This window comes from Chenopodium album, chromosome 14 (assembly GCF_948465745.1).
Source record: "Chenopodium album chromosome 14, dcCheAlbu1.1, whole genome shotgun sequence".
NCBI lineage: Eukaryota > Viridiplantae > Streptophyta > Magnoliopsida > Caryophyllales > Amaranthaceae > Chenopodium > Chenopodium album.
The window spans coordinates 304,859-331,518 of record NC_137847.1 but is presented as its reverse complement, the minus strand read 5'-3'; the positions used below and the strand labels follow the sequence as shown (position 1 = coordinate 331,518).

General features: G+C 34.9%; 4 protein-coding genes across 4 annotated transcripts; 2 read left to right on the top strand and 2 right to left on the bottom strand.

Annotated features, from left to right (window-relative positions):
- Positions 1-1,204: 1,204 nt before the first annotated feature.
- LOC145579744 (small ribosomal subunit protein uS17x) lies at positions 1,205-6,668 on the top strand. The gene is made up of 6 exons (XM_081636984.1): positions 1,205-1,363; positions 1,476-1,516; positions 1,601-1,701; positions 5,927-6,071; positions 6,167-6,256; positions 6,359-6,668. The coding sequence occupies exons 1-6, from the start codon at positions 1,352-1,354 to the stop codon at positions 6,447-6,449; spliced, it is 480 nt and encodes a 159-aa protein (XP_081493110.1). The 5' UTR covers positions 1,205-1,351; the 3' UTR covers positions 6,450-6,668.
- Positions 6,669-10,329: 3,661 nt separating this feature from the next.
- Positions 10,330-13,668, top strand: LOC145578429 (putative protein phosphatase 2C 27). The gene is made up of 4 exons (XM_081635745.1): positions 10,330-10,742; positions 11,640-11,843; positions 12,131-12,342; positions 12,870-13,668. The coding sequence occupies exons 1-4, from the start codon at positions 10,596-10,598 to the stop codon at positions 13,432-13,434; spliced, it is 1,128 nt and encodes a 375-aa protein (XP_081491871.1). The 5' UTR covers positions 10,330-10,595; the 3' UTR covers positions 13,435-13,668.
- A 1,574-nt stretch (positions 13,669-15,242) lies between these two features.
- Positions 15,243-17,398, bottom strand: LOC145578428 (putative glycerol-3-phosphate transporter 5). The gene is made up of 2 exons (XM_081635744.1): positions 16,394-17,398; positions 15,243-16,288 (listed from the first exon to the last, which is right to left on the bottom strand). Exons 1-2 carry the CDS (start codon positions 17,361-17,363, stop codon positions 15,753-15,755), a joined length of 1,506 nt encoding a protein of 501 aa, XP_081491870.1. The 5' UTR covers positions 17,364-17,398; the 3' UTR covers positions 15,243-15,752.
- Positions 17,399-19,119: 1,721 nt separating this feature from the next.
- Positions 19,120-24,346, bottom strand: LOC145579742 (uncharacterized). Its single transcript, XM_081636983.1, has 8 exons — positions 24,072-24,346; positions 23,845-23,966; positions 22,448-23,549; positions 21,831-21,922; positions 21,321-21,395; positions 21,168-21,229; positions 20,353-20,422; positions 19,120-20,245 (listed from the first exon to the last, which is right to left on the bottom strand). The coding sequence occupies exons 1-8, from the start codon at positions 24,190-24,192 to the stop codon at positions 19,436-19,438; spliced, it is 2,454 nt and encodes an 817-aa protein (XP_081493109.1). The 5' UTR covers positions 24,193-24,346; the 3' UTR covers positions 19,120-19,435.
- Positions 24,347-26,660: the final 2,314 nt, after the last annotated feature.

Sequence of the window (26,660 nt, the reverse complement as noted above, 5' to 3'; positions counted from 1 at the left end):
AAAAAAAAAAAAGGGTAAATCTTATAAGCAAATCTTCATTTCAACGGTTAGTCCCACTTATTTATCTCAAGAGGTTGGGTACTCCCATGGATCCCAGGAGACCTTAAGCGGTCTTTGGGGAGATGGAATTATTTATAATGCAATAGAATTTTAAAATAGTCTTAAATTTGAAAACAACACATTCCTTAGGGTCTGTTATTTTCAGCTTAATTTCAATTTAATTTATAATTTTCTTTTCTCATAACAGGTCCTTAGACTTGTTAAAGTGGATGGTAAACATTTTTTGTTCCAAACTAACTTTATGATCCTAGGATCACCTCACATGATCATTTTACTTTTTTTTTTTTTTTAATTTTTTTTATTTTTTTTTCAGAACTGGTCCGAAAAGCGTGGACTGTAGCGTGGAATAAAGCTACTGGGAGGCATGTTATGGTTTCTAACAAACTTTAATGACCCTCAAGTACACCTTATATATGTGTTAATATTATTTTTGAAAATACTTTTCAAATATTTCTTTTATATATGCTTCCAATCTATAAGAGTGTCTTTTGTATATGCTTCCAGTAATGTAATGTAACGGGGCGTTTGGAATGTGGGAATGGGAGTTTGGGGATTAAAATGTGGGAATGAGATTGAGTATTAATTATTGGAAATTCATGAAATTATGCCAATACCTTTATTTGGATAGTGATTGAAAATATATAGTGAATAAATAACAAATTTACAAATTTACTCGTAATAAAATTTCCTTTCATTGTTTTCATTAATGGTAAAAATGTCATTTTAAATTTATACCTATTCCCATCCATTTATTACTTACCCTCCATAGGTAATAAAATGGTGGGATTTCTCCCCTAAATATTCCCATTCCAAAACCTATTTTTATTCCCATTTCTATAAAACAAACGAAGTTTTTTTTTTTTTCTTTCTTGAATTCGGATTAAAACTCTCAATCTCACATACCAAACACCCCTTAAAAGACACTCTTAATACTCCGTAGTACTTTAAAAAACATCTCAATACTACTATTAAGACTTCCAATAATATAAAGGGTTGTTATGAAATTTTGCTTGTGTCTCCTCCCAACTAACAATACAATTTTCCTTTTTCTTACCTTTAAAAAATTAGAAATTAAAAAAATAAAAAATAAAAAAAAAACTCAAATGTTTGAAGTTGGTCCATGTTTGAAGTTGTTGGGCTTATTTCAAAGTGATTGGAACCAATTAAAATCCAACTAGGGTTTAAGGCACTTCTTCTTCTTCTTGTTTCTTCTCTCCTTTTCTCTCACTCTCTCTCTCCTCTGCGGCGCCTCCATTGCTTCCTCTGAACCTCATCTTACAACCACTCAATCATGGCGGAACAGGTACTTGTTCTATCTTTTTACTTCGATTATTTGAATTTCGATCTTATTACTAGTATTTATATTCTTTATGTTTTTAGTTTTATTAATTTACATTTCGCTATTTATTAAACAGACCGAGAAGGCCTTTTTGAAGCAGCCTAAAGTGTTTCTGAGGTAATCTTCAAATTCTGTAAATGCTAAATTTGTCAATTGATTAAGTTAAATTATTTGATTTTGATAATTTTATGGAAAATGCAGCTCGAAGAAAACTGGAAAGGGAAAGCGACCTGGGAAAGGAGGAAACAGGTTCTGGAAGAGTATTGGTTTGGGTTTCAAGACTCCCAGAGAAGCTATTGAAGGTTCTGTCTTTTCCTTTTTTAGGTTGAGTTTAAGGTGCATTAGAGTTAGTATGTTCAAATTAAGTGAATTTGTTTGTTATTCAATTGCCATTTTGCGTTTTATATTTTCAGGATGTAAAAAATTTTAATTTTTGTTTCTGTTGATTGGGGTTTTTGTGGGTGTTTCTGAGACTAATGAAAGCATAAAATTTTAGGCTAAAGTGGTATTATAGATGCAATATGCTGTATGTTCTTTTGTGATGGATTTTTATACAGTATCTAGGCTGTCATAAATGTTACTGATGACTACGAAAACATGGGACAAGAATGAAAAATGTAAGCTTGACTGTGTCGGATATGCAAATGTTGAATGAAGTAATTCTTATTGTTTTCCCATTGAAATGAGGTTGGATATAAGTTGCAAACTTTGATTGGGTTCTTTCAAGTGGTTTTTAGAAGTTTATGAACTTTAATGATGCCTGTGGGAGAATGTAACTTACTGGTGAGCTGGACATTTTAAGAGGAGGTTAAGTTTTCGGAATGAAATTTGTGATCTTAAGTAGAGTTGGCGCTCATCATAGATGATATTGGTATTCAGGTGGGGTGTGTAATCTGTAAGAACTTTATTGATGGCCATAAGCTTTGTGCAACAAGGTTCTATAGAGTTTTACTTTATATGAGTGGTAATTAGCTTGAAGCCTTGAAATGAATTTGAGTGTCACTGTGTTGCATCTGCAAGATCTGTAAAGGTTGTATTGTTTCCTAGTATCGGGTTTTTAATGTGATATTATAACATGTGTTGGTGTAATTTCTGGAATGAATGGAGAAAGATGATTTAAGATTGTTATCTGTATTATTTGTTGGGGGCCCTTGGGGCAATTTGATGTTGAAACACATTGGATTTTTTTCTTCTTAAAATGAAACATAGTCGTCTTTATTTTAGTTTTAGCCATAAAAGCTGTGTATTAGAATTGTTTAGTCTTGGTTCTTAGTGACATGGTTGACTGATTGATAATTTGATACTTGAGCATTGTTCTGGCAAGTATTGGCAAACTAGCCATTTTATGTGTCTTGTGGCATATTACACTGATCACTTGTAGTCCGTAATCAGTAATCGGATCTTGTGGCTGTTTGACATTTGTCTCGACATTGAGCACTACTTTTTGGGTTTTGGTTTATACTATATACAGTATAAATTTGTGATTTTTTTCTTCTTGATCTTATATATTTTCTTAATTGTTCTAAATTCAATTAAAGATATTATCCCTCATTTGACAAATATTTGCTGCTGTTGATTCAATGTAAAGCTACTTATCACCCAATGCTTTTAGGTGGAGCTGGGCATCAATACTGTAGAAATGATGCTTCACAATAAACTCTAGATTCATTGTGTATCTTGTTACTATGCGATGTGAGCATGTGAATTCTTCAATGGTCTTTGAAGTGTGATTGTTCTATGTTAGTGCTATGTTACCTGAGCTAAGTATCTTGACCTTTGGGAAGAATTTATAGTTTGATCTATACATCAGATAATATTCTGGTTTAAGGAGATAAGAAGGATGCCATTTGGATGCTTTTTAGAGAGGTTAAAATTCATTGAGAATAAGCTTAGATTCAATTCAGTTCCTGATTTGTATACGTATTTCACTTTTTCATTGTTGATACTGCAAGCTCTTTAACTTTTTCGTTGTAGATAGCAGAGCAAGCTCTTTAACTATTTATTGTTGATGGCACATCAAGCTCTTTTAAAGAATGATTCAAAGGAAACAATCACTTCCCTGCAGATTTATGGGAAATTCTGGCAAGTACTTGAGACTAGGGACATGAGAGTCGTTTCCCCGTGTTTAAGGACTGAATGAAAATTTATAGGTTCTTTTACTTGTTGGGCCCAAGTAGATATAATACAGCCATCTATCAATGTTTTGTGTTGGAAGTTAAAGATCTTTTGTACGTTGGAATCATTTGGGATTATATGCTGTTCAAGAGAGTTTGTTCCAGAGAGCGTCTGAGGTGTTGATTAAAGTAAACTTGATTGTGTCGGATATGAAAATGTTTAAGTAATTATTATTGTTTTACCATAGAAATGAGGTTGGACATAAGTTGCAAACTTTGATTGGGTTCTTTGAAGTGGTTATAAGAAAGAAGTTTATGAACTTTAATGATGCCTGTGGGAGAAAGCAACTTGCCGGCGAGCTGGTCATTTTAAGAGGAGGTTCTCAAGTTTTCGGAATGAAATTTGTATCTTAAGTAGAGTTGGTGCTCATCATAGATGATATTGGTATTCAGGGGGGTGTGTAATCTGCAAGCACTTTATTGATGGCCATAAGCTTTGTGCAATAAGGCTCTACAGACTTTTACTTTATATGAGTGGTAATTAGCTTGAAGCCTTGAAATGAATTTGAGTGTCACTCTTGCATCTGCAAGAACTGTAAAGGTTGGAGTGTATCCCAGTATTGGGTTTTTTTTGTGATATTAGGACATGTATTGTTGTTATTTCTGGAATGGATGGAGAAAGCTGGTTTAAGATTCTTTTCTGTACATTTGTTGGGGCAATTTGATGTTGAAACACGTTGGATTTTTTTTTTCTTAACACAACACATAGGCGTCTTTATTTTAGCTTTAGCCATTAAACCTGTGATTAGAATTGTTAGTCTTGGTTCTTAGTGACATGGTTGACTGATTGATACTTGAGCATTGTTGTGTCAAGTATGGGCAAACTAGCCATTTTGATTTGCTTGTGTTATAATTGATCTCTTGTAATCAGTAATCAGATCCTGTGGCTGTTTGACATTTGTCTCGACAGAGCACTACTTTTTGGGTTTTGGTTTAGACTATTTATAGGAATTTGATATTTGTTACTTCCTTCTTGATCTTGTATATTTTCTTAATCGTTCTAAATTCAATTAAAGACATGATCCCTCATGCGACACATATTTGCTGCTGTTGATTCAATGTAAAGCTATTTATCACCCAATGCTTTTAGGTGGAGCTGGGAATCAATATCTTGCTACTATGTGACATGATAACATTAATTCTTAAATGGTCTCTGAAGTGTGATTGTATTTTGTTAATGCTATGTCACCTGAACTAAATATCTTGACCTTTGGGAAGAATATATAGTTTGATTTATACATGGGATAATGTTCTAGTTTGAGGAGATAAAGAAGGATGCCAACGGATGCACTTTAGAGAGGTTAAAATTTATGGAGGAGAAGCTTAGATTCAACTCAGTTCCGGATTTGTACTAGTTTTTCACTTTTTCATTGTTGATAGCACAGCAAGCTCTTTAACTAATTGATAGCAGAGCAAGCTCTTGAACTTTTTTTTATTGTTGATAGAACATCAAGGTCTTTTAAAGAATGATTCGAAGGAAACAATCACCTCCTTGCTAATTTATGGGTGAATCTAATAAGTACTTGAGAGTTGAGGCTAGGGACATGAGAGTCATTTTCCCATGTTTAAGGACTGAAAGAAAATCTAAAGATTCCTATACTTGTTGGGCCCAAGTAGATATGATAAAGCTATCTATCAATGTTTTGTGTTGAAATTTGAGGATATTTTGTTGTATGTTGGAATCGTTTGGGATTGTATGCTGTATTGCTGTTCAAGAAAGTTTATTTCAGAGAAAGCCTCTGAGGTGTTGGTTAAAGTCCATTGATAAGAAGCTAATGATACAAAGCATATGATGGGAATATGATACATTGTGTAAAGTGCTCATGGGAAATATTATGTGATAGTCAGCAAGATGTTTTTAGGAGTAATGGGAAGAAAAGAAGGCATCATTCCTTCAAACTATATTTTTCTGTAGTTTTATCATGTTCTCTTACCTTGTTACCTCTATCCTTTATATTTAACTTAATTTTGTTGTACTGCTTCATTTATATGGAAAATGGGAGAATTCCTACTATTCTCCTTATAAAAATCAAAATTGAGCGTAGATGCTGAGTATATAGATGGGAACAACCTGAGCTTACGATCTTAGCTCAATAGCATTATTTGTGTTAATCCTACAAAAGCTAGTTTTGAGGTGCATCTTGGGCAAGATGCTATGAAATTATTTTAGAAAGTGCTTCTGCACTCAGGCAGTGTGTTGCTTTGTTTCAACTAAATCCTCCAATTATCATATTGATAAGGACTGTTTCTTTTGTATTGTTCTGTTTACTGGTCTTCCTAAGCCCTGTTTTTTGCCATTGAGTACTGTTAATTGTCATTCATACATAACTGATGTACTGTTGTTCGATGTCAGGAGCTTACATTGACAAGAAATGTCCCTTCACTGGCTCTGTTTCAATCAGGGGCCGTATTCTAGCTGGTACTTGCCACAGTGCTAAGATGCAGAGGACCATTATTGTTCGCCGTAACTACCTTCATTACATCAAGAAGTACCAAAGGCAAGTATTAGCTATTTTGTTCTCCCGTGTGCTGTTGTGTTATATGTGATTGTTCGGTATTCTTATTATTTTGTTTGCTGGTATGTTGCTTGCAGGTACGAGAAGAGGCATTCAAATATCCCTGCACATGTGTCACCCTGTTTCCGTGTCAAGGAAGGAGACCATGTTATCATTGGTCAATGCAGGTCAGTTGCTCTTGGAGCACTTCGTTTGATAGTGTTATTTGTGTATATTTCTAAACAGATCTCAGTGTTTAACTTGATCGTACTTCCCTGATAATTATCCAGGCCTATCTCAAAGACGGTGAGGTTCAATGTGTTGAAGGTGATTCCAGCTGGAGCTGCTGCTGGTGGAAAGAAGGCTTTTGCCGGAATTTAAGGTGTTTTTTTTGGATAGGTATATTGTGATGTAGCTAGGATCTATCACAGGGCTTGGAAATTAGTGTTGTTTGCAGACCCTTGAATTTTGATACTTGAAGCATTTTCATGATTACTGAATACTATGTTTCTTTTGTTAAAATCATCTTGGGAAATTGTAGTACAAACATCTTTATGGTATCAAATGTTTTGTCTTAGGACCTCCTGCAAGTTTTGGCAATATAGTAGCAATGACTCCCTTTTAACTTCTCCCACACCATTTTAAGATGATGGTTGATTATTCTTTTGGGTTTGGATTTTGAATTGCTAAACTCTGGACCCCAGTTCCCCAAACTGCTGCATGTTGGGTTTTCCTTTTCCTTTGGTTTGGTTGCTACAGTAATGTTGTAATCCTTGCCTGCTGTTGCTGCATTTGTCAATGAAGTTCTACGTTTCTGTTCTTTGCGCACGAGTTTTGGACTTGAATGACATGTAGAAGAACTCAGTTACAGAACTTGCCTGTTGCTACATTTGTGTTTGAAGTACAACCTTTCTATTCTTTGTGCACGAGTTCTAGACTTGAATGGTATGTAGAAGAACTAAGTTTACTAACCTGACCTGAACCTATTTGTTGTTAGCATTTGGCTTATAAACTAGAACTAATGACAGACCAGCAGATAACTACGAATCAACCAAATTTTGGAGCAGATGCCTTGACCTAAATCTTGTTTGGTCAATTCATCTGACAGCTCAAGTAGCTCCTTTTTTTTTTTTTTTTTTTGGTTTAATAATAGTTGAAATTATCGTTTTCGTAGTGCCGAAGCACTCTAGATCTCGTTGGCAATATTTCTCTGATTTGGTAGCTGTTCTTTAGCTGTATGTAAATTAAAAAAGAGATGATTGAAGCATTGTATCAAAGCTAGAGTGAATTATTATCAGGAGTAGAAGCGAAAGCAAGCTAGTCAGCTACCAACTACAGAGAACAATGGCATCATTTCAACTATCCGTTGCCTGCATTATTATCTTTTGACCATTCCAAGCATTTTTCTTTTAGTGCCTTTTTTTTTTACATATATTTATCTTTAATGGTCAAAAGTCGTCTTAATTTCTGTTAAATTATTACTACTCGTATATCTTTATATCCCATATGATTATTTAATTATACAGAAGTTTTTTTTATTTTTTTTTTATTTTTTTTTATTTTATTATGATTATTATAAAGTTGATTGACAAAGTCGTGTTGCATCGCTTCGATAATACTCGTCCTACAACAAGTAAAACTCGTTTTCCACGTTGAAAGATGTTATAAATGCACGGTCCACTTTTGTTTGGCAAAATATCATCATTCATATGCTTTTCCGTTGGTTATAATAAGAGGCCCGTATTTGCATAACGTCATCAAACTAGATTTTTCATAAATCATTATTTATCCATTAGTAACCAATGACGAATACTTTATGACCGGTGATGCATTCATTGTTCATCATATTGGACTAAAATATTTGGGGTAAATTAGGATTTTACCCCTTTTCCTATAATACTAAATAATTAAATTTTATGCATCGAGTATATTGCTATATGTAGATAAGAACGTAAAATCAACAAAATATTTCTTTAACTATTATTCCTAATTCGAACTTTTATAGTCAAGTTTTACAAGTTTTGACTTTTATAATTTGAAGTAACTTAATTGACGATGAGATTATATGATGTTAGTCAATAAGTTTTTATTTTCTTGGGTTTCCCATACTATTTACAATAATCTTTCTGGATTGAAACCTCTTATTAGGAAATATTTCTCTCCCTTAATTTGGTACTTTTATGATCACATACATATACATAGACGTAATTTTTTTTGTTGTTATAATAGTACTTTTGAAAACTAGCTAATCAGTAATGATTTGATGATATAAATCATCATAATTTGTTCAAGTTTTACGTATAGTTATGGATAAGCTTAAAAGAATAGTCTTATACATAGAAAAACAAGTGTCATTAAATATAGGCAACTATTTGTATTGTATTAAGAAATAGTGGGAGTAATTTAGAAGTAATTTCAGTAAACAAAAAGTCCATTTTGCTGATGACACTTGTGTATAATGTTAATGACTCAATGGAATGATGCTCTCCATTTGTCAAAGTTTGTATTTGGGTTGAAAAAACATAAAAAGGCAAAACGAGGAATAAAATTTCACCTTAAATAATAAAAACTAATTTACGTAATATAAATAAGCAAAATAATATGATAATAAAAAAAAAAAATGAAAATAATGTAAGAATAGAAAAAAGAAAAGGGAATATTTGACGACGTTGATGATGTTTCCACCATATGTGCAAATGTCTTGTTTAAGGACAACACTTGCGCAACAATTGGATGAAGCTCTTTTTCAATATTTGTGGCGCTTAATTAATCATCTTAGTTTATTGCCTTCTATTGTCTATTTCTCACACTAGGGCTAATTATATTGAAGGGATATTTTGGGATACCAACTAATACTTCATTTTTGTTGGAAAGTTATTGTTTTGGAAGTGCTAATGAAATATCATGTGTTGCATTTGGTTACATATGCCCCTTTTCTTTTTTAATCCTTTTATTTGGAAGTATTTTGCTCTTTTACCTAATTAATATTTGGACCATATATTTTAATGAAAAGTACAAGTCTTAAGAGATACATCTTCACAAGATATTTTCAACGAGTTAATACATAAATAATCATACGTAGAATATATAATTAGATTTTTTTTTAAGATTAAAATTATTTAGACTCTTGTATGTTATTTTGGAGAAACATCTTATGGTATTAGTACGAAGTATTATTAATCTATGAATTTTTTTGATATATACCTAGCTTAATGATGGGTTGTACACGCAACAATTAGCTTAGAATAATAACGCCAAATAAAAATGAGTAGTACATGTTGTGATTTATGAGTGTCTCTTTCCTACCATGTCCAACTTGTGGTTGAAGTTGGAATGAATGCATGTTTTAAATATAAAAAGCCACGCTTTCTTTGTGATCAACTAATTTTTCTTCTTAAATTTTAAATTTTCTAAAGAAGTATTCTAATTATTGAATACCTACTTCAACTTGCATGTTATATAGTCTTTGACTATGTAAATTGTTTAATTATCTTTATGAACCCCTACACCCCCAACAACTGCGTTATACTACTCCGTATTTAATGAAGACTTTGATTTGGTCTGTTAAAAGTAATATTGGCTTGAAATTAGTTTCAAGTTTCAACACACAACCAAAAATGTAAAGTTTAAAGAAGTTCCATGACTATTCAAAGGAACACTAAATAGGAGGAAAAAACATGTTGCTTATTACTATCTTAGGACTATCAACTTGTGCATGTTCAATGGACAACCAAAGAGGGATGACCGACAAACAACATCATAAAAGAATTAAGAGATTACTCTCATTCTCTAAATTTACTCAATCCTAAATATAAAGACAAACAAACTACTTGGTAAAAATGATTAGAGCAAGTCAATTACTCATTACTCTCGATTGACTATTATTATAAAAGCAAATTGCTAAAAAGAGCGTTAGCACAATATTTTGATTATGTATAAAAAAAATCTGATAAACTATTGCTTGTAAGTCGTAACATTTATTCTATCGTTTGAGTGTTTTTATAACGCATTTTATTAAGAGTAGTTTTTATAATAACTTTATTTAAAAAAATTATTATGTTATGCTTATTCTACCCATTAAATACAAAATAATAATAATAATACAAGTAATAAAATACCGGTGACCATTTTTTTATTAAATTGCGTCCCAACTGAAATTTCAGAAAAAAATAATCTGAAAAAAAAAACCAGAAATTCTACAAAATTCTCTGTCCTGTTCCAAAAACAACCCACCTACCAAACTCTGTTAAACTTGACAGCATCCTACAATTTTTTTTTTTTCTTTTTTATTTTTCTGAAAAAAAAAGATGTCATGAAATATGCTCAGAATCTTTTCTGCTGAGCTACCCCAATTATAATTTCACCTCAATTTCTCTCTCCTGTTATTTAGGCACTCTCTCTCTCTCTTTCTGCAACTGCAACTGCAAGTGCAAGTGATCCAGGTCCGTTGCTTTTGGCATCAGCAGAATTACAAGTTGCAAAGTTGCAGCTGTAACACTTGCATACTTGTATTATTTTTATCATATAATGTGCGTGCAAGACTTTGAGTCAACTGATGAACATTTGCACAAAACCGATAACAATAATAACAATAATAATCACAACAATTTCTTGAATACCCAGATGGATTTGGAGAATTCTGCTGCTACTCCTAACTCTGTTTCTTCTCCTGCTGTAAGAACATTCTCTTTCTCTCTCTCTCCTTTTTTTCTGTTTTGTTCGGTCTTTGATTTGATTTCATTGAATATGAATATGTTTTTTTTTATTGATTTCTATGTTAGATTACTTGCATTGGTGATCAAGGTAGTAAGGGTGTTTTGGAATTCTATGTTTTTTTTTTCGAATTTATATGAATGAATAGAAAGTTTGCTTCTTTTTTAAGGTAAGCATCAATAATTAGTGGGTCTAAATTCCTCCCTTTTCCCCTTTTGGAAAATCACTAATTTGGTATGTTTTTCTGTTTTTTTTTTCCTCTTGAATTTTTTTGCTGTCAATTTGAGTATATGCAACATAATTCCAAGTTTTTACGGTTTGAGTTTAATTGACTTGTTTTAGATAAACTTGTTCTGTTGTTGATCTTGTAATTCAGGATCTAGTTTATTGTTTGAGCAATTGGATCCAAATTCATATAGTTGGTAGATAGAATGGAAGTGGGAGTTCAATTGTTTGAACTATGAAATATGATGTTCATTTGAAATTTTTGTTAAGATTCCTAGGTAATATACTGTTTCATCTGTTTGTAGCTTAATATTGGGGACAGCCCCGTATTATAAATAATTACACCTCCTTTACAAAATTGTTGGTGTAATTGTTGATGATCAAATGGCCAAGATAGATATTTATCGTTTTAATTGACTGATTAAGCGACCATTGTTGGGGGTATTTACTATTTACGATACATTATGTAATGGGTATTAGTATGCTGTAATATCACATACTGTTTGTATGTTACTGTTTTTTTGGGCGGGGATGCAATGCAATTCTGATTCTTGTACCATCAACTCTTGGCTTAGTGGTGAACCCCTTTTTATGTGCTAATATCATTTTTTATTTTGTAATTTACTACTTCAGCTAGAAAGCATTAGTGAAGAAAGAACAGTCGTTTTAGATGAAAGTCCGAATCTGTCAATGGAGTTCCTTCCTACCCTTCGATCAGGAGAGTGGTCTGATATTGGAGGACGTGAATACATGGAAGATACACATGTATGTATAGCTGATTTAGCCAAGAATCTGGGCAGTGAAATGGTTGATGAAGAATCTGTGTCTTTCTATGGGGTAAGTTGCCTACTTTATCACTTAATCTTGAGGAAACATCTTTATTTCACTCTAAATACTCAATAGATCATGAGTTGATTAGTTGGCAAAAGAAATAATTACTTTTATAATGAAACAGATAGCTAGAAATTGGAATTTTCTCCTTGCAGTCCTTTCATGTCCTAGGATTATGCAAATCACAGTGATTTTAGAGTTGAAATGGTTTGTTGTAATTTTAAATTTATGGTAATACATAGCACTTAGCATATTTTGCGTCGAGCAGTGTATAACAGGAGTTCTATGAACAGGTATTCGATGGTCATGGAGGAAAAGCTGCTGCACAATTTGTTCGTGAACATCTCCCTAGAGTCATAGTTGAAGATGCTGATTTCCCTTTAGAGCTTGAGAAAGTGATCACAAGGTCATTCATCAAGACTGATACTGCATTTGCTAAGTCATGTCCTGTTGGGTCTTCCCTGTCTTCTGGAACTACTGCTATCACTGCAATGATCTTTGGGAGGTAGGTTACTGTAGTTCATTTATCTCGGATTTGCTTGGTGAATGTTATTTGATCTTTATCAACTGAAACTGTGCTTCTGATTTTACTTTTTCATAGTTCCAATATTCTTCTTTAGAAATTTTTTATTCCTCGTCTTGCTGGTGAGCCAAAGTACTGACACTCGAAAAACAGATTATTTGATGATTTATGAGCATTGCAGCCAGAAAAAATCCCATGGGTCATGGGAATCTGTATGGCCCAGTGATTGGTGAATCTTATATGGTCAGCAGTCGTGTATAATTGTGCTTCTGCTTTTACACATATTTAGAAATTACTTTTCTGCTAGTTCTTGAAACCAATCTTGAATGTTGAGACAGTGAGAGTCAACTAGAAGAGTAGGAGATGAGATTATGTTCATCTTGGACTTGACTTCCCTAGGCTATATCCCATGTTTGATGTTCATTATTCCTCTTTTTTTGCTGTTGCTGTAGCTTATGATGTGCTTTCCTCAATTCTTTGTGTGTTGAATAATGTGACATTTTGGTCAGATCTTTACTTGTAGCAAATGCTGGAGATAGCCGAGCAGTTCTTTCTCGACGTGGAATGGCTTTGGAGATGTCTAAAGATCACAGGGCCTGCTGTAGAAATGAATTGATGAGGGTAGAATCGCTGGGAGGATATTTTGATGAAGATGGGTATCTTAACGGGCAATTGGGTGTAACAAGAGCTCTTGGAAATTGGCATCTTGAGGGAATGAAAGACATTGATAAAAAGGGTGGACCTCTGAGTGCGGAGCCAGAACTTAAACTTGTGACATTGACCAAGGAAGACGAGTTTTTGATCATTGGATGTGATGGTATATGGGAAGTTTTCAGCAACCAAAATGCGGTGGATTTTGTTCGAAAGCGGCTTCAAAGGCATAATGATATGAAGCTGTGCTGTAAGGAAGTAGTAGAGGAAGCGATTAAGCGGGAGGCAAAGGATAATTTGACAGTTGTTATTGTAAGCTTTCACTTGGATCCACCTCCAGCAATTGTGCCACAAAGAATGAGGTTCAGAAGAAGCATTTCTGCTGAGGGGCTTCAGAACATTAGGAATATACTGGAAGGTTAGACAAACTAATGTTACTTTATAAGAAATAGAATGATCAGTAAATATAGACTGATTTATTGAGCTGCTATATTAAGCTGCCCAGCCTGCTTCTAGCTCTATTTGTAATGTCTGTACATTAACTATTCTTGAACACGAGTTAGCTGAACATACCTGAATAGTAATGTTCAATATGTTAGCTCATATTCATTCCATCTGAATACAATAGTCACATTTTTATGAAATAATATGATTGAATTTTTCAAAATACCCATAATTTTAAAATTTAGTGATAGATACACTTGAGAGAGTAATGTATGTTACAGTAAAATCATGTTATATATGATTGTTTTTGGACAGGGAGATCAAGATTAAGGGCTAGTCCGACTATGATTATCCTTGGAATCAATTGGCAAAATTAAGTGCCCATAAACTTAAGTTCTGCGATGTTTGTGCTAAAGTTAGAGACATCTCAAATAACCCCTACTTGGAATATTGCAATTCGAGCACAGAACCATTACATATTTACATGGCTGCAGACATTAAAGTCTGCACTTTGCTCATCATTTTATTTTCATTGCATATTTAAACAAAAATCACGTTCATGTAATCATGAATCAACCATCACCTTGCTATGAATTCTTAGAAAGAGTGATTTGCTTACCTTAGTAAGCTCTCCACTGGTTATGCCTTAGGTGGTCTTTCCAGAATTCTCAAACATTTGTTTAGCACTCCCCTCGCACGCCATAAAGAGGTTGAGGTGTCCGGGGTACACCCTATGTGCTTACTACATTTTTGGAATATTTTTGAGAAATTCATCGGAAAGCATATATTATGGCCTATTATTTCGCACCTAATGAGACCAGGGTTTTTCCCAAGGATTAACAAGACCTAGGGAGGCCATTTGAGTGGTTGGAACTATCTTTTGCCGCACTCGATTACTAAAGCAACGAATTTTTGAAAGAACACCATAATTGAACCGAATGCATTCTCATGACGTTATGGTCCAAAATAAACTTTTATGACCGCGGGGACATCTCTTGCGTAAATTTTCTTTCTGGTAAAATTTTCCAAAATTGGTCTGAGAGCGTGGATTATAGTCTTTGATTTTTGACAATTTTTGACTTTTCAGTCATGAAAATAAAAGGGACTGGTATTCTTCCTGTGGTCTCCACAAGACCACAGAAGACCATTTTGGTCACTAGAAACTTATCATGCACGCAACTCTTCACTAACAATGCAAATGAATTTTGAATCCATAAATTCGCACCAAATCAGTACAAGGCTTTTGCACATAGATATTGGTAGGCTTGTTATGGTTTCAAACTAGTTTTTATGTCCCCGGAGAATGAGTTAAATTCAACTTTAAGGCTACATTGAAATTCCATCGAAATTTTGTTGCATTCAGAGTCAAGAGCTGCAAGAGATGGTTCCAAGTTCCAACCACCAACTTACCATTCCGATGTTTTGTTATAAAGTAACGGGAAGGCTACATTGAAATTCCATCGAAATTTTGTTGCATTCAGAATCAAGAGCTGCAAAAGATGGTTCCAAGTTCCAACCACCAACTTACCATCCCGATGTTTTGTTATAAAGTAACAGGAAGGACCTCGTCGAGTTCAAAAAACTCTTCGAGGGCTAATTTGAAGGCTATACAATTCACAAAATCAGATCATTTAGACCCGGTGTTAAAAACTAAGGTGATGGAAGTGAGGCATCTGGGGACGTATAATGTTGCTAAATGTATAATGTACCCACCATTCGGAAACAAATAGAGCTCAAGGCTCAACAGCAAAGATGGACAAGTGGTTAATCAAGGTGAAAGCACAGCAAAGTCTCAGAAGATGTATTTATCCAATGTAACAAAAACATGGAGTACATTATAATATTATTTGTGAATTTAAGTAAATACTTAACAAGTCACAAACTCACAATAATCAAGAGTTAAAAAGAGATATCAATGCATCTGTCCAAAAACCTACAGGAAATTGAGAGCTAAAAAGAATGCATGTACAGATGTACTGATGCTTTAATTCTATTATAAATTCTCCAAAAAAATGTGATCAGACTGCAATTTTAAAGATTCCACGATATGAAGAAATGTTCCACAAGACTGAAGCTATCCTCGGGAAATATCATGAGGGGAAACCATCTGTATGAAAAAAGAACCAAAATGTACACACCTCTTTGCAGTATAAAATCTGCAGCACTATGGAATAACACCCGACTTTGCAGCCAATGTGATGCAATCATGGATTGTCAAAAAATCTCCATGCTTGTCGATTTGATGTGCGGTAAGAGCACCTTACTCAAGATATACAACAGGAAATCGACATGATTGATTAATGAGCTGTTTCGTTCATTTGTAATCTAGATTTCCTCTCTGTTAGCTCAGACTTCACAGCAGGAACCAAGGACAGTGCTGCTATGAAGATTGAAGTAATAAGCATTGCAAACACAGTATTCCAACCACTGGTGGAAATATAACCAACTAGAACTGGACCAATAGCGGCCCCAACAGAACCAGTACCATCTATTATTGCCGTGACTGTAGCCAATGCACGCGAATTCCCTCTAATTGCAGCCTGTGTCCCAAGATCAGCAGCCACAGCTGTTGTTATGAGAGCATAAGGCCCGTTCACAAGTGAGCCCGTAAGAAACATCAAAATGTTATTGGCAAACATTGAGCTACTCCCATAAACACGGTAGAGAACAAGAGCTGGAACCGATAACAGGAGAAATGAAACAGAGGTAATTGCCCGAGCTTCTAGTTTGTCAGAAAGCAAACCAGCCAAAACACCTCCAAGAACACCACCAAAGTCAAATATGGTTGATAGCAATCCAGCAGTTTCATGAGACAAGTGCACACCAGCAACAGCTTTAAATCCATTACAAAACAAAATCCATGTCAAAACTGAATAATCTAATCATCTGCACTGAGAAACACCAAAACCAGAAACTCGAAAATTAAGTGCATTATTACCTGTGTGCCTTATATAGAATGGTAGCCAATACAGAAACGTGTAGGCCACAAGCTTGGAAAAGAACAGGCAGATTGCAAAAGATGCCACTCCGGGCAGTTTCCAAGCTTCTATAAACCCGATTGCATCTGAAGAATTGATTTCCTCCTCTTCAAGAGGCTTAACTTCTTCCAGGGGACTTGAATCCTTGGATTGGAGGAGACCCAAATGTTCAGCTTCCCCATGATCAGAAGCCTCAATTGGGTTCAACTCGATTTCGCTTGGAAGTGACAAACCAATAATCTCAGGGCTCACAGTAAGAAACAAATACACAAGAATTCCAATAAAAAATACAAAGAATCCAGGCCAAAAGAAGGACCAACCCCACCCAAATTTCAACATGGATGAGGCAACAATCGAACCCATAATATTCCCAATTGAAGTGTGGGAGTTCCAAACTCCCATGATCAGACCTCTCTTAGATTTTCCAAACCAATTACTGACAACAGAAACTACAGAAGGCCAACCAGTAGACTGAGAAAAACCACACAAAATCTGAACAATAACAAAATACAAGAAACTATGAATTTGAAGCCAATACCCAAATCCAAAAGCCACAGTAAAAAGAGCACTGAGCAACATCCCAGATGAAAGAAACAATCTAAGATCAAGAGTATCAGCAAAATGGCCAGAAAAGAACATCCCAATTGCATAAGAAGATAAGAAAGCTAGATCAAGCTCACCTAATCGATGAGTTCCTTGAGTTCCATTAAAAGGAGGCCAACCCTTTTCAGAATTAGCCAAATCATCAAGTGGGGTGCTGCCATTTCTGGAGATTTCAGGTCCAAGGACTGATTTCACAATACTTGGGGGTTTGCGAGAAGCGTGGAGAGAGGCGTAGGCGAAGAAGGTGATGGTCAAGATTACTGTTTGCTGGAATAACAAGCTTTTTCGGAGGAGATGAGCGAGAGACGGCGGCGAATCGGGTGCCATTTTCACGATTTGTTGTCTCAATTTCAGTTGTTGAATACCAATTGAGTGTCATTAACGACTTCTTTCTTGCTGTTGCATACTGTAACTAGAAATTGGAAAGTGGGAGATTCACATATTTGTTCCCAAATTATTGCAAATTTTTTTTTTTTTTTTTTTTTTTATTATTATTATTTTTTTTTGTTTTTTGTCAAGTTTGGTGCTTAGTTTTATTCATGGCAATATTCCAATAACCTCTCCCGTCATGAGGCTCGCCGGCCGGCGTGAGGCTCACCGCCCATGCCACGGCGTCGGCGAGCCTCCGATCTCCTCCTTTATTTTGTTTTTTTCCTTTCTCTTTTGCGTTTTAGTTCTCTTTTTGGTGTTTTGTTTTTCCGGCCTAGCATCGCGCACCGCTTCCCCTTTTCGGCCGCTACAGTTTCTCACCGGCCTTGCTGCCGGTTTTCGTTGCCGCTTCCCCGCCGTGGCTATGCCCCTCCGTTTTGTCCGTCGTTGCGTCGTTGTTGTCGAGAACGGGGAGGGAGATCCCTCTGAGTCCCTCGCGTAGGACCGTTCTTAGTCCCTCGCGTAGGGCCGTCGCTGCCGCGGTTCAGAGTTGTGGGGGGTATGGGCTTCTCGGGCGGGCCTTGGTGGTTCGGGTTTTAGTGTCAGGCAGCATGTGGGTTGGGTTGGTGATACTCGGAGCTTTGGTGGTTGTGCTCGGAGTGGCGGCGGGGTGGGTTGTTAGGGTTTTGTTCGTTGTTTTAGTTCTTAAGTTTCTTCCTGTTTTTCGTTTTAGGAGTCTTTGTGTGCTGTTTAGTTTTGTTATTTTTTCTGTCTGTGTGGTGTGTTTGAGTGACATGGGGCATGCAGATCGGTGTACCGATCTTCTGGTGCAGGATTTAAGCCGGGTTTTTTTGGCTATGGGGCTTCGGTTGTATCTTTTGTTGGTTTGGACTTAAGGGTTATGCTTCCATGCCGATATCCGTGTTTGAATCGGAGATTGTCTTGTCTATGGTGAAGTGTACGACACCAATTTTGATTTCAGGTCGAGGAGTACGGGATTCTGAGCTAATGAAGGTTCACGTCAGAAACTACAACATATTGCCAAACCCCCTTGCAAGAGGCTGCATAGGACAACGTTATATGAGCCAAGGGTACTTAAGAAAGTCATTTTGCGAGTGCAATTGTAGTTTTCTTTATTTCGAACTTGAAATTGGTTCTTTTGTCTTTGTAGTGTTCGATTACGATCTCTTATGTAAGTGCCGTATGGCTTATTATTAATGAATTTTTATCTCCCCCCTTCAAAAAAAAAAAAAAGTTTGGTGTTTATTTCCTTTTGAAATAAATAAAAATAAATGGTGTTTATTTATTTATTGCAACGAAATTATCCTAGTAAAAAACTAAAAATTACTTCATTCAGTGAGTTAAAAATACTTTTAAGTTACAAACTTTTGAAATAGACTCAGGGTCGGTTTCGATTTACTGAAAACAACTAAGCTGAACTAAACTGAGCTGAGCTAAAATAAATTGTTTATGAAAGAGGGAAATTAGGAACTAAACTGAACTGATTGAAACTAAACGAACCGAACAAGCCATTAATAAGATACAGAGTGTATTTCTTTTTATAAAAAAAATAATAATAAAAAAAAAAAATTTTAAAAAAAATGTATACTGTTTTAAAGTTTTCATGAGCTGATATTGATGGGATGAAGACTAATTTTTTTGTAATCATGAACCTTATCATTTTCTTACATGACACATTTAGGGTTCAATTCTATTTGGTGGTAAAGAGATACCTTTATTGCTTTAAAAGATTTAAAATCCATTTAATTTACATCAGATTACAGACTAACTTGAAATGCACCAAGCATCACACATTTTTATCATCAATTTACATGCTATCTAAGAGTTTAACAGTACATGAACCTAAGGGAAGTTGACTGTTAAATAACTAAAAATTTCATTATATTTGTTGACCTCAATCGATGACTTTGGGATCAAAGCTATAAGCAGCGCTGTAATGCAGCAGCAGTGGGAGAGACTGGGCAATCAGCATTTGAACACAAACTATTAGACATGAAATCTTATGACCTTTAACCTTCAGCGCCCAAGCCTCTGGCTTTAGGGCGTCTCACAGCTGACAATGGGGTAACTATGCCTTGAGAATCTCTGCCCAAACCCATTCCTTCAACAAATCCCATCTTTGCCATCATCTTTGAGCCAAACCCTTTAGTATGCTTCTCAAAAGCACCAATGTTTGGAGTAGAATTCCTGGCTGATCCACCTTTTGGAGTGGAATTCCTCGCTGATCCACCTTTTGGAGTGGAATTCCTCGCTGATCCACCTTTTGGAGTGGTATTCTTTGCTGATCTATTTGGAGTAGAATTCCTAGCTGATCCACCACTTGTAGCTATGTTCACAGTATCACTGCTGTTTTCGACAAATGCCATCCCTAACCCTAGAGATTTGGGTCGTTGAATTACCTCAATGGGTGAGGCCATTCCCTTACCTTCTTTCCCCAAACCTTCACCTTCCACATATCCCATCTTAGCCATCATCTTTGAACCAAAACCCTTGGTGTGAACTTCGAATGAGCCAATCAATGATGGGGAATTGTCTACAGCTTTGATTTCTTGAGGAGAGTTGTCGTTTAGTTCAACAGTGCTGACAGGGACGATCTCCGGTTGAATTACACCACAGGGGACAAATGACACTGGTTGATTGTATCCTCCGGGCTTTGTCCCACTCCTTATCTTCCCACTCTTGCTGCTGCAGCTGCCTTGTTGGTCAGCCAATTTCTTAGTAAATTTTTTCTGGGCAGACCCACTACGGACATGGGCACCGGCACTTTGAGGTGTATTAACCACCGGGAAATCAGCATCATCCTTGCTGGATCCAATCAGCTGTGGATTCAAAATGCACCAGTCCATGAATCAGAATGTTAAATCGATGTTGGAATGAGAAGATAAATTCATGTTAAAATTTCTACAGACTGCTGAGATGAACCTACCTTCTCCAGACGAATTTCATCACTTGCAGATGGCATAGAGGTGTGTTGTGTTCGACTTACAGTTACAAACCTAGACAAAAGGCAATTGTCAAGGCAAGTATAGATCAAAGTATACCAAGTTCATATAGGATGGGCATAGACAAATAGGTCCAAGTATTAAGATACATCTGACACTCTCTTCAGTCAATATTAACAGACAGTATAGTTGCAGCATCATTTTGAGTAGGTCAATGTATTTCATTTATCCCAAACAGATTATAATTTTTCTAACACATTCCATATGTCGACTATTTTATAGAAGTGGAAATTTTGTATCAACTGTAATATGAGAGCTAAAATTTCCAATAAAGTTCCTCCATATCCACAAGGACATGTCATCAATAAACAAAATAATTACATAAGCAATCTATTAGTGTACGCAAAATAATAATTAGTGCAGAAAAGCTCATGTAGCAGATAATGCACATCACAAACGACCAAAAGATGCCAAATTTGGTGTAAAAAAAAGGCCTCGAGGTTAGGTTTAAACAGAGTTCTACACTACAAACCCAAGAAAGGGGGACAGTGTCTTTACAACACTGTAAATAAGTTGCCACCTAATGCAAGTCAATGTAGACAAGTACATATCACAAAGCTAGTGATGCCTAAGTCCTTTAACTTGTTTTACTGTATTGGACTAACTAGCTTACAAAGTTACAAGTCCATGATAGCAGATGACTCAGACTTCAAACTGCTTAACCCTTAACAGCAGCTAAAATTAAAAATGATCAGGAAAACCAGCAACTATTCAAAATATTAAAGAAATCAGAGCATACCTTTTCTTGCCTGAACCTAGGCAGCCACTTTTTAAACGATATATTGCAGCCAGTCGTTGCACCTATAAGTACCCAAAGAGTTCCTATTAAATCAAAATATCAGGAATATAGCCATATAGGAAGTCAGAACCCAAGGGGTACAGGTCAACAAACCTGAGAACAATCCCGAGGGTGCATGGGAGGAAATGATACCATATCTATGTTACTTAAAACCATATGCTTCAGCTTCTACAGAGCAAAACGTTTAGATAGTTAGCAGGAAAGGTCACATAAGTCAAGATCACTGTTACAAAAATCTACAATATCAGAGGAAACAAGGAACTATAATCAAATGACATTCAGACATTAATTTTAAGTTCATTCTTATAAGCACCCATAAATTTATTGTATAGTTAAATTAAGTATGAATGTTAAATTGTTAATCTTATCAGCTCATGAATGCCAATCTTTACCAAAAGCTGGTGAAGAAAGGCACCAAAGTCAATAAAGAGGTAGCTACTTAATAATATATAAGCAAATCCCCACAAAAGATAGAGAAGATTATCCTACATATTAATCAATAGTCAATTATTAACCATATAGATATAACCTTGAGAGAGTACAGTTTGAAAGGGAAAATTCCCTCCAAAAAAAACTCCATTTTCATATAAATATACAGCTTACCGTGTTTAAATGCTCAAGATCAACACCACGACGCAACATCCTCTCCCTACGCTTCACCGCTATCATCTCTTTACGGTGTTTCTTTTTTTCACCTGGAAAATCAGTTATCAGAACAGTAGCAAGGTTTAAATAACCTTGGATGCAAATTCTAACAACTCAGTGAAAAACTAAAGATTCTATGATACTTATAAAGTTATAAATTATAATAGGATTCTTAGAAATGGACAACCATTCTATCAGAAGACAAACTATGTTCCAAATAGCAGAAGCAGAATTTGTTGCCTAATCAACCAGCATAAATAACAAATGTCTTCATTATTAACCATAAAATAAAAAGACAACAAATCACATAAAGACACTAACAACACATAAATAATATGTGGTAATACTAATATATGTCAGTAAATTTCCATTATGCATCTATTGTCAATTTAGAGGTGGCTTGCTGTATTAAAGGGTAATAAGTTTATGAAGAAAAAGCAATACTTAAGATGGACATTGGCATCAAAATTTACCTAGTCTCAATACTAATATACCATTACTAACATTTATACCATGAGTCATATGGGCTATAAGCGTACTCGACTAATCCCTAATTCACGATGAAAGACAAATACCTGGAAACCTCCCAAACCTTTTGCTTTTCCTCCCTTCAGAAGGCCATGACTGAGGGAATTGAGCAACATGCTTCTTCTTTGCAGATTGCCGTCTCGGATCCTTAACTAGCATCAAATCATCCATAGCTGAAGACCAATCAACATCAGTTCCCCTAGACTTAGACTTGACTGTAGGCTTCTTTTTTGAACGCTGTTTTTGCCTACCATACTCCCTAGATGCTTCTTGAAGAGCAACACCACTCAGTTTTTTTAAAGTTTCCCCATAAGCATCACTGCTAGAATCATCATTAGTATCATCACCAAGCACATGATTATCAAGATTCTGTAATGCTAACCACTTGGACTTTAAAATTTGACTGCTTCCTCCTATTCCATCCACATAATCATCCATGATGGCATCATCAATATCAGAATCAAAGTCTGAGCTACCTTCAGAGTCACTGTCAGATGATCCAGAAGAGCTCCCCTCATCAGATGAATCCTCTTCATCCTCCTCTTCCTCCTCCTCATCGTCATCAGTAATATCTTGGGTGTACAATTTCACACCTCCAATTGACACAAATGCAGAATTTTTTTTAGATGCTGGTGTCTTATCTGAAAAATCATGAAGGAAAGCAGAACCATCCTCATCTTTGTCTTGATCCATAGAGCCCTCATCAATGCCATCCTCCTCAATCTCATTGGTGGAAAAATCATTGCTCCACCCTCTTCCCTTAAGGACAATTGTCTGTGACAATTCTCCACTAGCTGAATTTTGTAGGATATTAGAGAAACCCAATCCTGTATGCAACTGCTCTTCTTCTTCCTCTTCCTCTTCCTCGTCTTCTTCTTCATCCATCATACCCGATGACAACTCAGTAACACAAGGGGTTTCGTCTTGTTCATCAGCGAACCCCAATCCACTGTGAGAACTCTCACCCAATACAAAATCAGAATTATACTCATAACGATATTCCACCTCAGAAGGCACCATTGACGGCGTTACGTCTTCAAAAGCAACAACCCTGTTTTCTTTCGAGCCTAATAGGATAACAGGCTGCAATCCATTTGATCTACCCTCTTCATCTTTTCCCCCAATGCAAGATTCTGATTTCCCAACAGCCTATCATATAACAAACTTACTAATTTAGACGTTGAATTAATACCCAACAACGTTAAATTTTGATCTAAATGAGTCCAATCAGTTGTCTAAAAATTTCAAAGCATACAGTTTCATAGATTGAGCTATAAAATCATGTACAGTATTTACAAATGCTTAAATACAATCAAGTTTTAACAATAACACCATAAGTTAATTTTGAGGAGTGAACACTAACCTAACAGACAATTCATTCAAACACCACAAAACAGAAATAGATTTCAGTACAATTAAAAAAAAAAAGGATGAAAGATGATACCTTGAAATCAATAGATGGGTAATCATAACGATAAAAATTAGGTGGGGTTTTATTCACAGCAGCCTTAGAATCAGAAATCGACCCATTTTTAGAATTCCCGGATCTTAAATTCGGATTTTTGCCTGCAATTCAACCCTCAATAATTCCCAAAAAAACAAAATAACTGAAAAGAAGGAAAAGCCAGAAATGATTTAAATCAGAAAGAAGAAGATGAATAAGGAAGAAACCTCGGCTCGGAGTAGAAGAAAGCGGGGAATCCAATCCAGCCAAAATGCCACCTTCAACGAAAAGGGATTGATTTCTTCTGGGCTTTGATTTGTTGACAGGTTTTCGCTTACCACCGCCCATTGAAAATTCGTAACTTTGATAATCGGTTTTCTGGGATTTTCTAAAATGCGGTGGTGACTCAGTGAGTCGCTGCCGAGTTGCGGAGGCGTCTGTAGTAGAGTTGATATATGAAAGGGAATCAATGATTTGTGGAATTAGTTTGGCCAATTGGGGATTTTGGTCTTGGGGCTCAAGGTATCTTGCGTTCAAGCCCAAACGGAATATGGAATATTCAACAATTTTTTCTTTTTTTCTTTTTTTTTGTTAAATTCGGGTAATTGATGTAATTAAGCTTAGCCCGTTTTGTTGAGGTTTTGGGCTTATGGACAAGCCATCTTTGGAAAAACTACAAGTATGTTCAAATATTGTTGATACATGTGTGGTGCCACACCCATATTTTTCATTTGAATGCTCATCTTGAGGTTTGGTTTACCTTTTACTCCCTTTCAATTACTCCCTCCATTTTTTTTTATTTGCATCACTTGGTGATACGCGGAGTTTAAGGAGTGTAATATATATATATATATATATATATATATATATATATATATATATATATATATATATATATATATATATATATATATAAAGGAGAGTTTTTAGAGAGCCACGTAGGATTTAATTTTTTCAGCGCGTCATGTAGGATAATAAATTTTAGTGGTAGCCAATTAAATACGAGATTATTAATTTCTTTTAGAATTAAATAATTTAAATGACATGTAAGCAAAATTGGCGAATGAGATTTCCCAGTTTAAATTAATTAAATATAAAATATTATTTTTGATATCAGGAATTTTATCTAAATATGTAACAAATTTTAGCATATATATATATGTATAATATAATATAATATATATATAATTATTTTAAAAAATTTAAACAACCGTGCATCACACGGGCTTCATCTAGATTATGTGATGGGGACCATGTAAGAGAAAGTAGTGAGGAAGAGTGGATATTTTTATTATATAAGTGGGGACCATGAAAGAGAGAGAAATGATAAAGTAATTTAAGTAGGATTTGAAGTAGGAGAGAGAAATGATAAAATATAATATAAAGTTACTAAATAAGGAAGTGATGCAATTAAAAAAAAAACATTCATAAAAAGGAAAGTGAAGCATTTAAAAAAAATGAAGGGAGTAGTAGATAACTATACTCATAATGATTATTATTTTCTATTTTGAAGTTATATCAAGAGGGTAGAATTTAATTAATCAACACCAACAAAAAGTTAATCAACAGCAACAAAAGTTTTTCTGCTCGGTAATTGGGGGTTTGATTACTTAAGTTCAGGTTCTAAAATAAAGTATACTTAAAATGTAGAAGTTGTCTATATATATTTATATAAAGTAACTCGGGAGAGGAAACTAAGAATAATAGAATTTACCTACTTCGTATAAAAGATAACTTGAGAAAGAGGGTATCAAGTTTACTAGAAGTTACCTACGTAAATGTCCTGCCCCAAAGATAGATTACTTTTGTTAAGGATTATCATTTCTCTTAGATATATATAGACTTCTTTTATTTTCTTTCAAAAAAAAAAAAAAAAAAAAAAAAAAAAAAAAAAAGAAAAAGAAAAAGACTTCTTTTATTTGGGTAACAAGTTACTTTGAAATTTAAGAGAGATTGAAATAGGCATGACAATCTATTGGAAGGTGTAAAATTTGATTTGATCCACACATAATCTTAGAGGAGTCCAATCCCAAGACCAATCTTTATTAAATATGAGGAGTAAGTGCTCAAATTAGAATAACTTGCATTGGACAACAAAGGAGTTCAAACAAGCCACAAATTCTTGCATAGATAAATTGATATGCTTAATGAGAAATCAACAATAGAGATTCTAAATAATTATACATACCCCATAAAAGTGAAGGTTAAGAAATTACATGCCACAAAGTACCCATATAATAATGATTATTAGTCAAATTAAATATATTGAAATCATGCATAAAAAATTGACTTTTAAGATTATTTTGTTAATTACTCCGTAGCACATATCCTTCAACATGTTTATGACTCTCATAGTCTCATGGTGTCTATATGATCCAACTTAATGTTAACCCACACCAAGGTTGCCAACCCTCATTGGACCGTCCAATAAATAAGTCTAGGAAGGAGTGAAGGACACAAAGTGGGTTCAATAAATGGAAGTTCCCTTTAATAACTCATCAGTTCTCCATTTCTCATCCAACCTAGCTATAAATTTCCATTACTCCCTTCGGGTTTTTATTCAAAGTGTCATTTTTACTTTTGTACTATTTTTCTATACTATTTTAACCAATATGTGTTTATACATTTTATGTAAGAGTAAACACAATCATGATGTCACTTGTTAAAATTATAATTTTAATATACTTCCTGTAATTCTACAGTAAATATCAATTTTTTTTTTATCGTTCGAAGTTTATGTGTTGACAAATATACCGATTAAATAGAGGGACGAGGCTTATTTAGAAGATGGGAACGTACTCCATATTTTTATTTTT

Coding starts and splice junctions, on each gene's coding strand:
- LOC145579744 (XM_081636984.1), top strand. Junction 1,517..1,600: donor CAGCCTAAAGTGTTTCTGAG/GTAATCTTCAAA, acceptor TGGAAAATGCAG/CTCGAAGAAAACTGGAAAGG. Junction 1,702..5,926: donor TCCCAGAGAAGCTATTGAAG/GTTCTGTCTTTT, acceptor GTTCGATGTCAG/GAGCTTACATTGACAAGAAA.
- LOC145578429 (XM_081635745.1), top strand. CDS start 10,596: ATGTGCGTGCAAGACTTTGAGTCAACTGATGAACATTTGCACAAAACC. Junction 11,844..12,130: donor AATCTGTGTCTTTCTATGGG/GTAAGTTGCCTA, acceptor TTCTATGAACAG/GTATTCGATGGTCATGGAGG. Junction 12,343..12,869: donor ACTGCAATGATCTTTGGGAG/GTAGGTTACTGT, acceptor CATTTTGGTCAG/ATCTTTACTTGTAGCAAATG.
- LOC145578428 (XM_081635744.1), bottom strand. CDS start 17,363: ATGGCACCCGATTCGCCGCCGTCTCTCGCTCATCTCCTCCGAAAAAGC. Junction 16,289..16,393: donor ATTCTATATAAGGCACACAG/GTAATAATGCAC, acceptor ATGGATTTAAAG/CTGTTGCTGGTGTGCACTTG.
- LOC145579742 (XM_081636983.1), bottom strand. CDS start 24,192: ATGGGCGGTGGTAAGCGAAAACCTGTCAACAAATCAAAGCCCAGAAGA. Junction 23,550..23,844: donor ACCCATCTATTGATTTCAAG/GTATCATCTTTC, acceptor GTTATATGATAG/GCTGTTGGGAAATCAGAATC. Junction 20,246..20,352: donor ATGAAATTCGTCTGGAGAAG/GTAGGTTCATCT, acceptor TTGAATCCACAG/CTGATTGGATCCAGCAAGGA.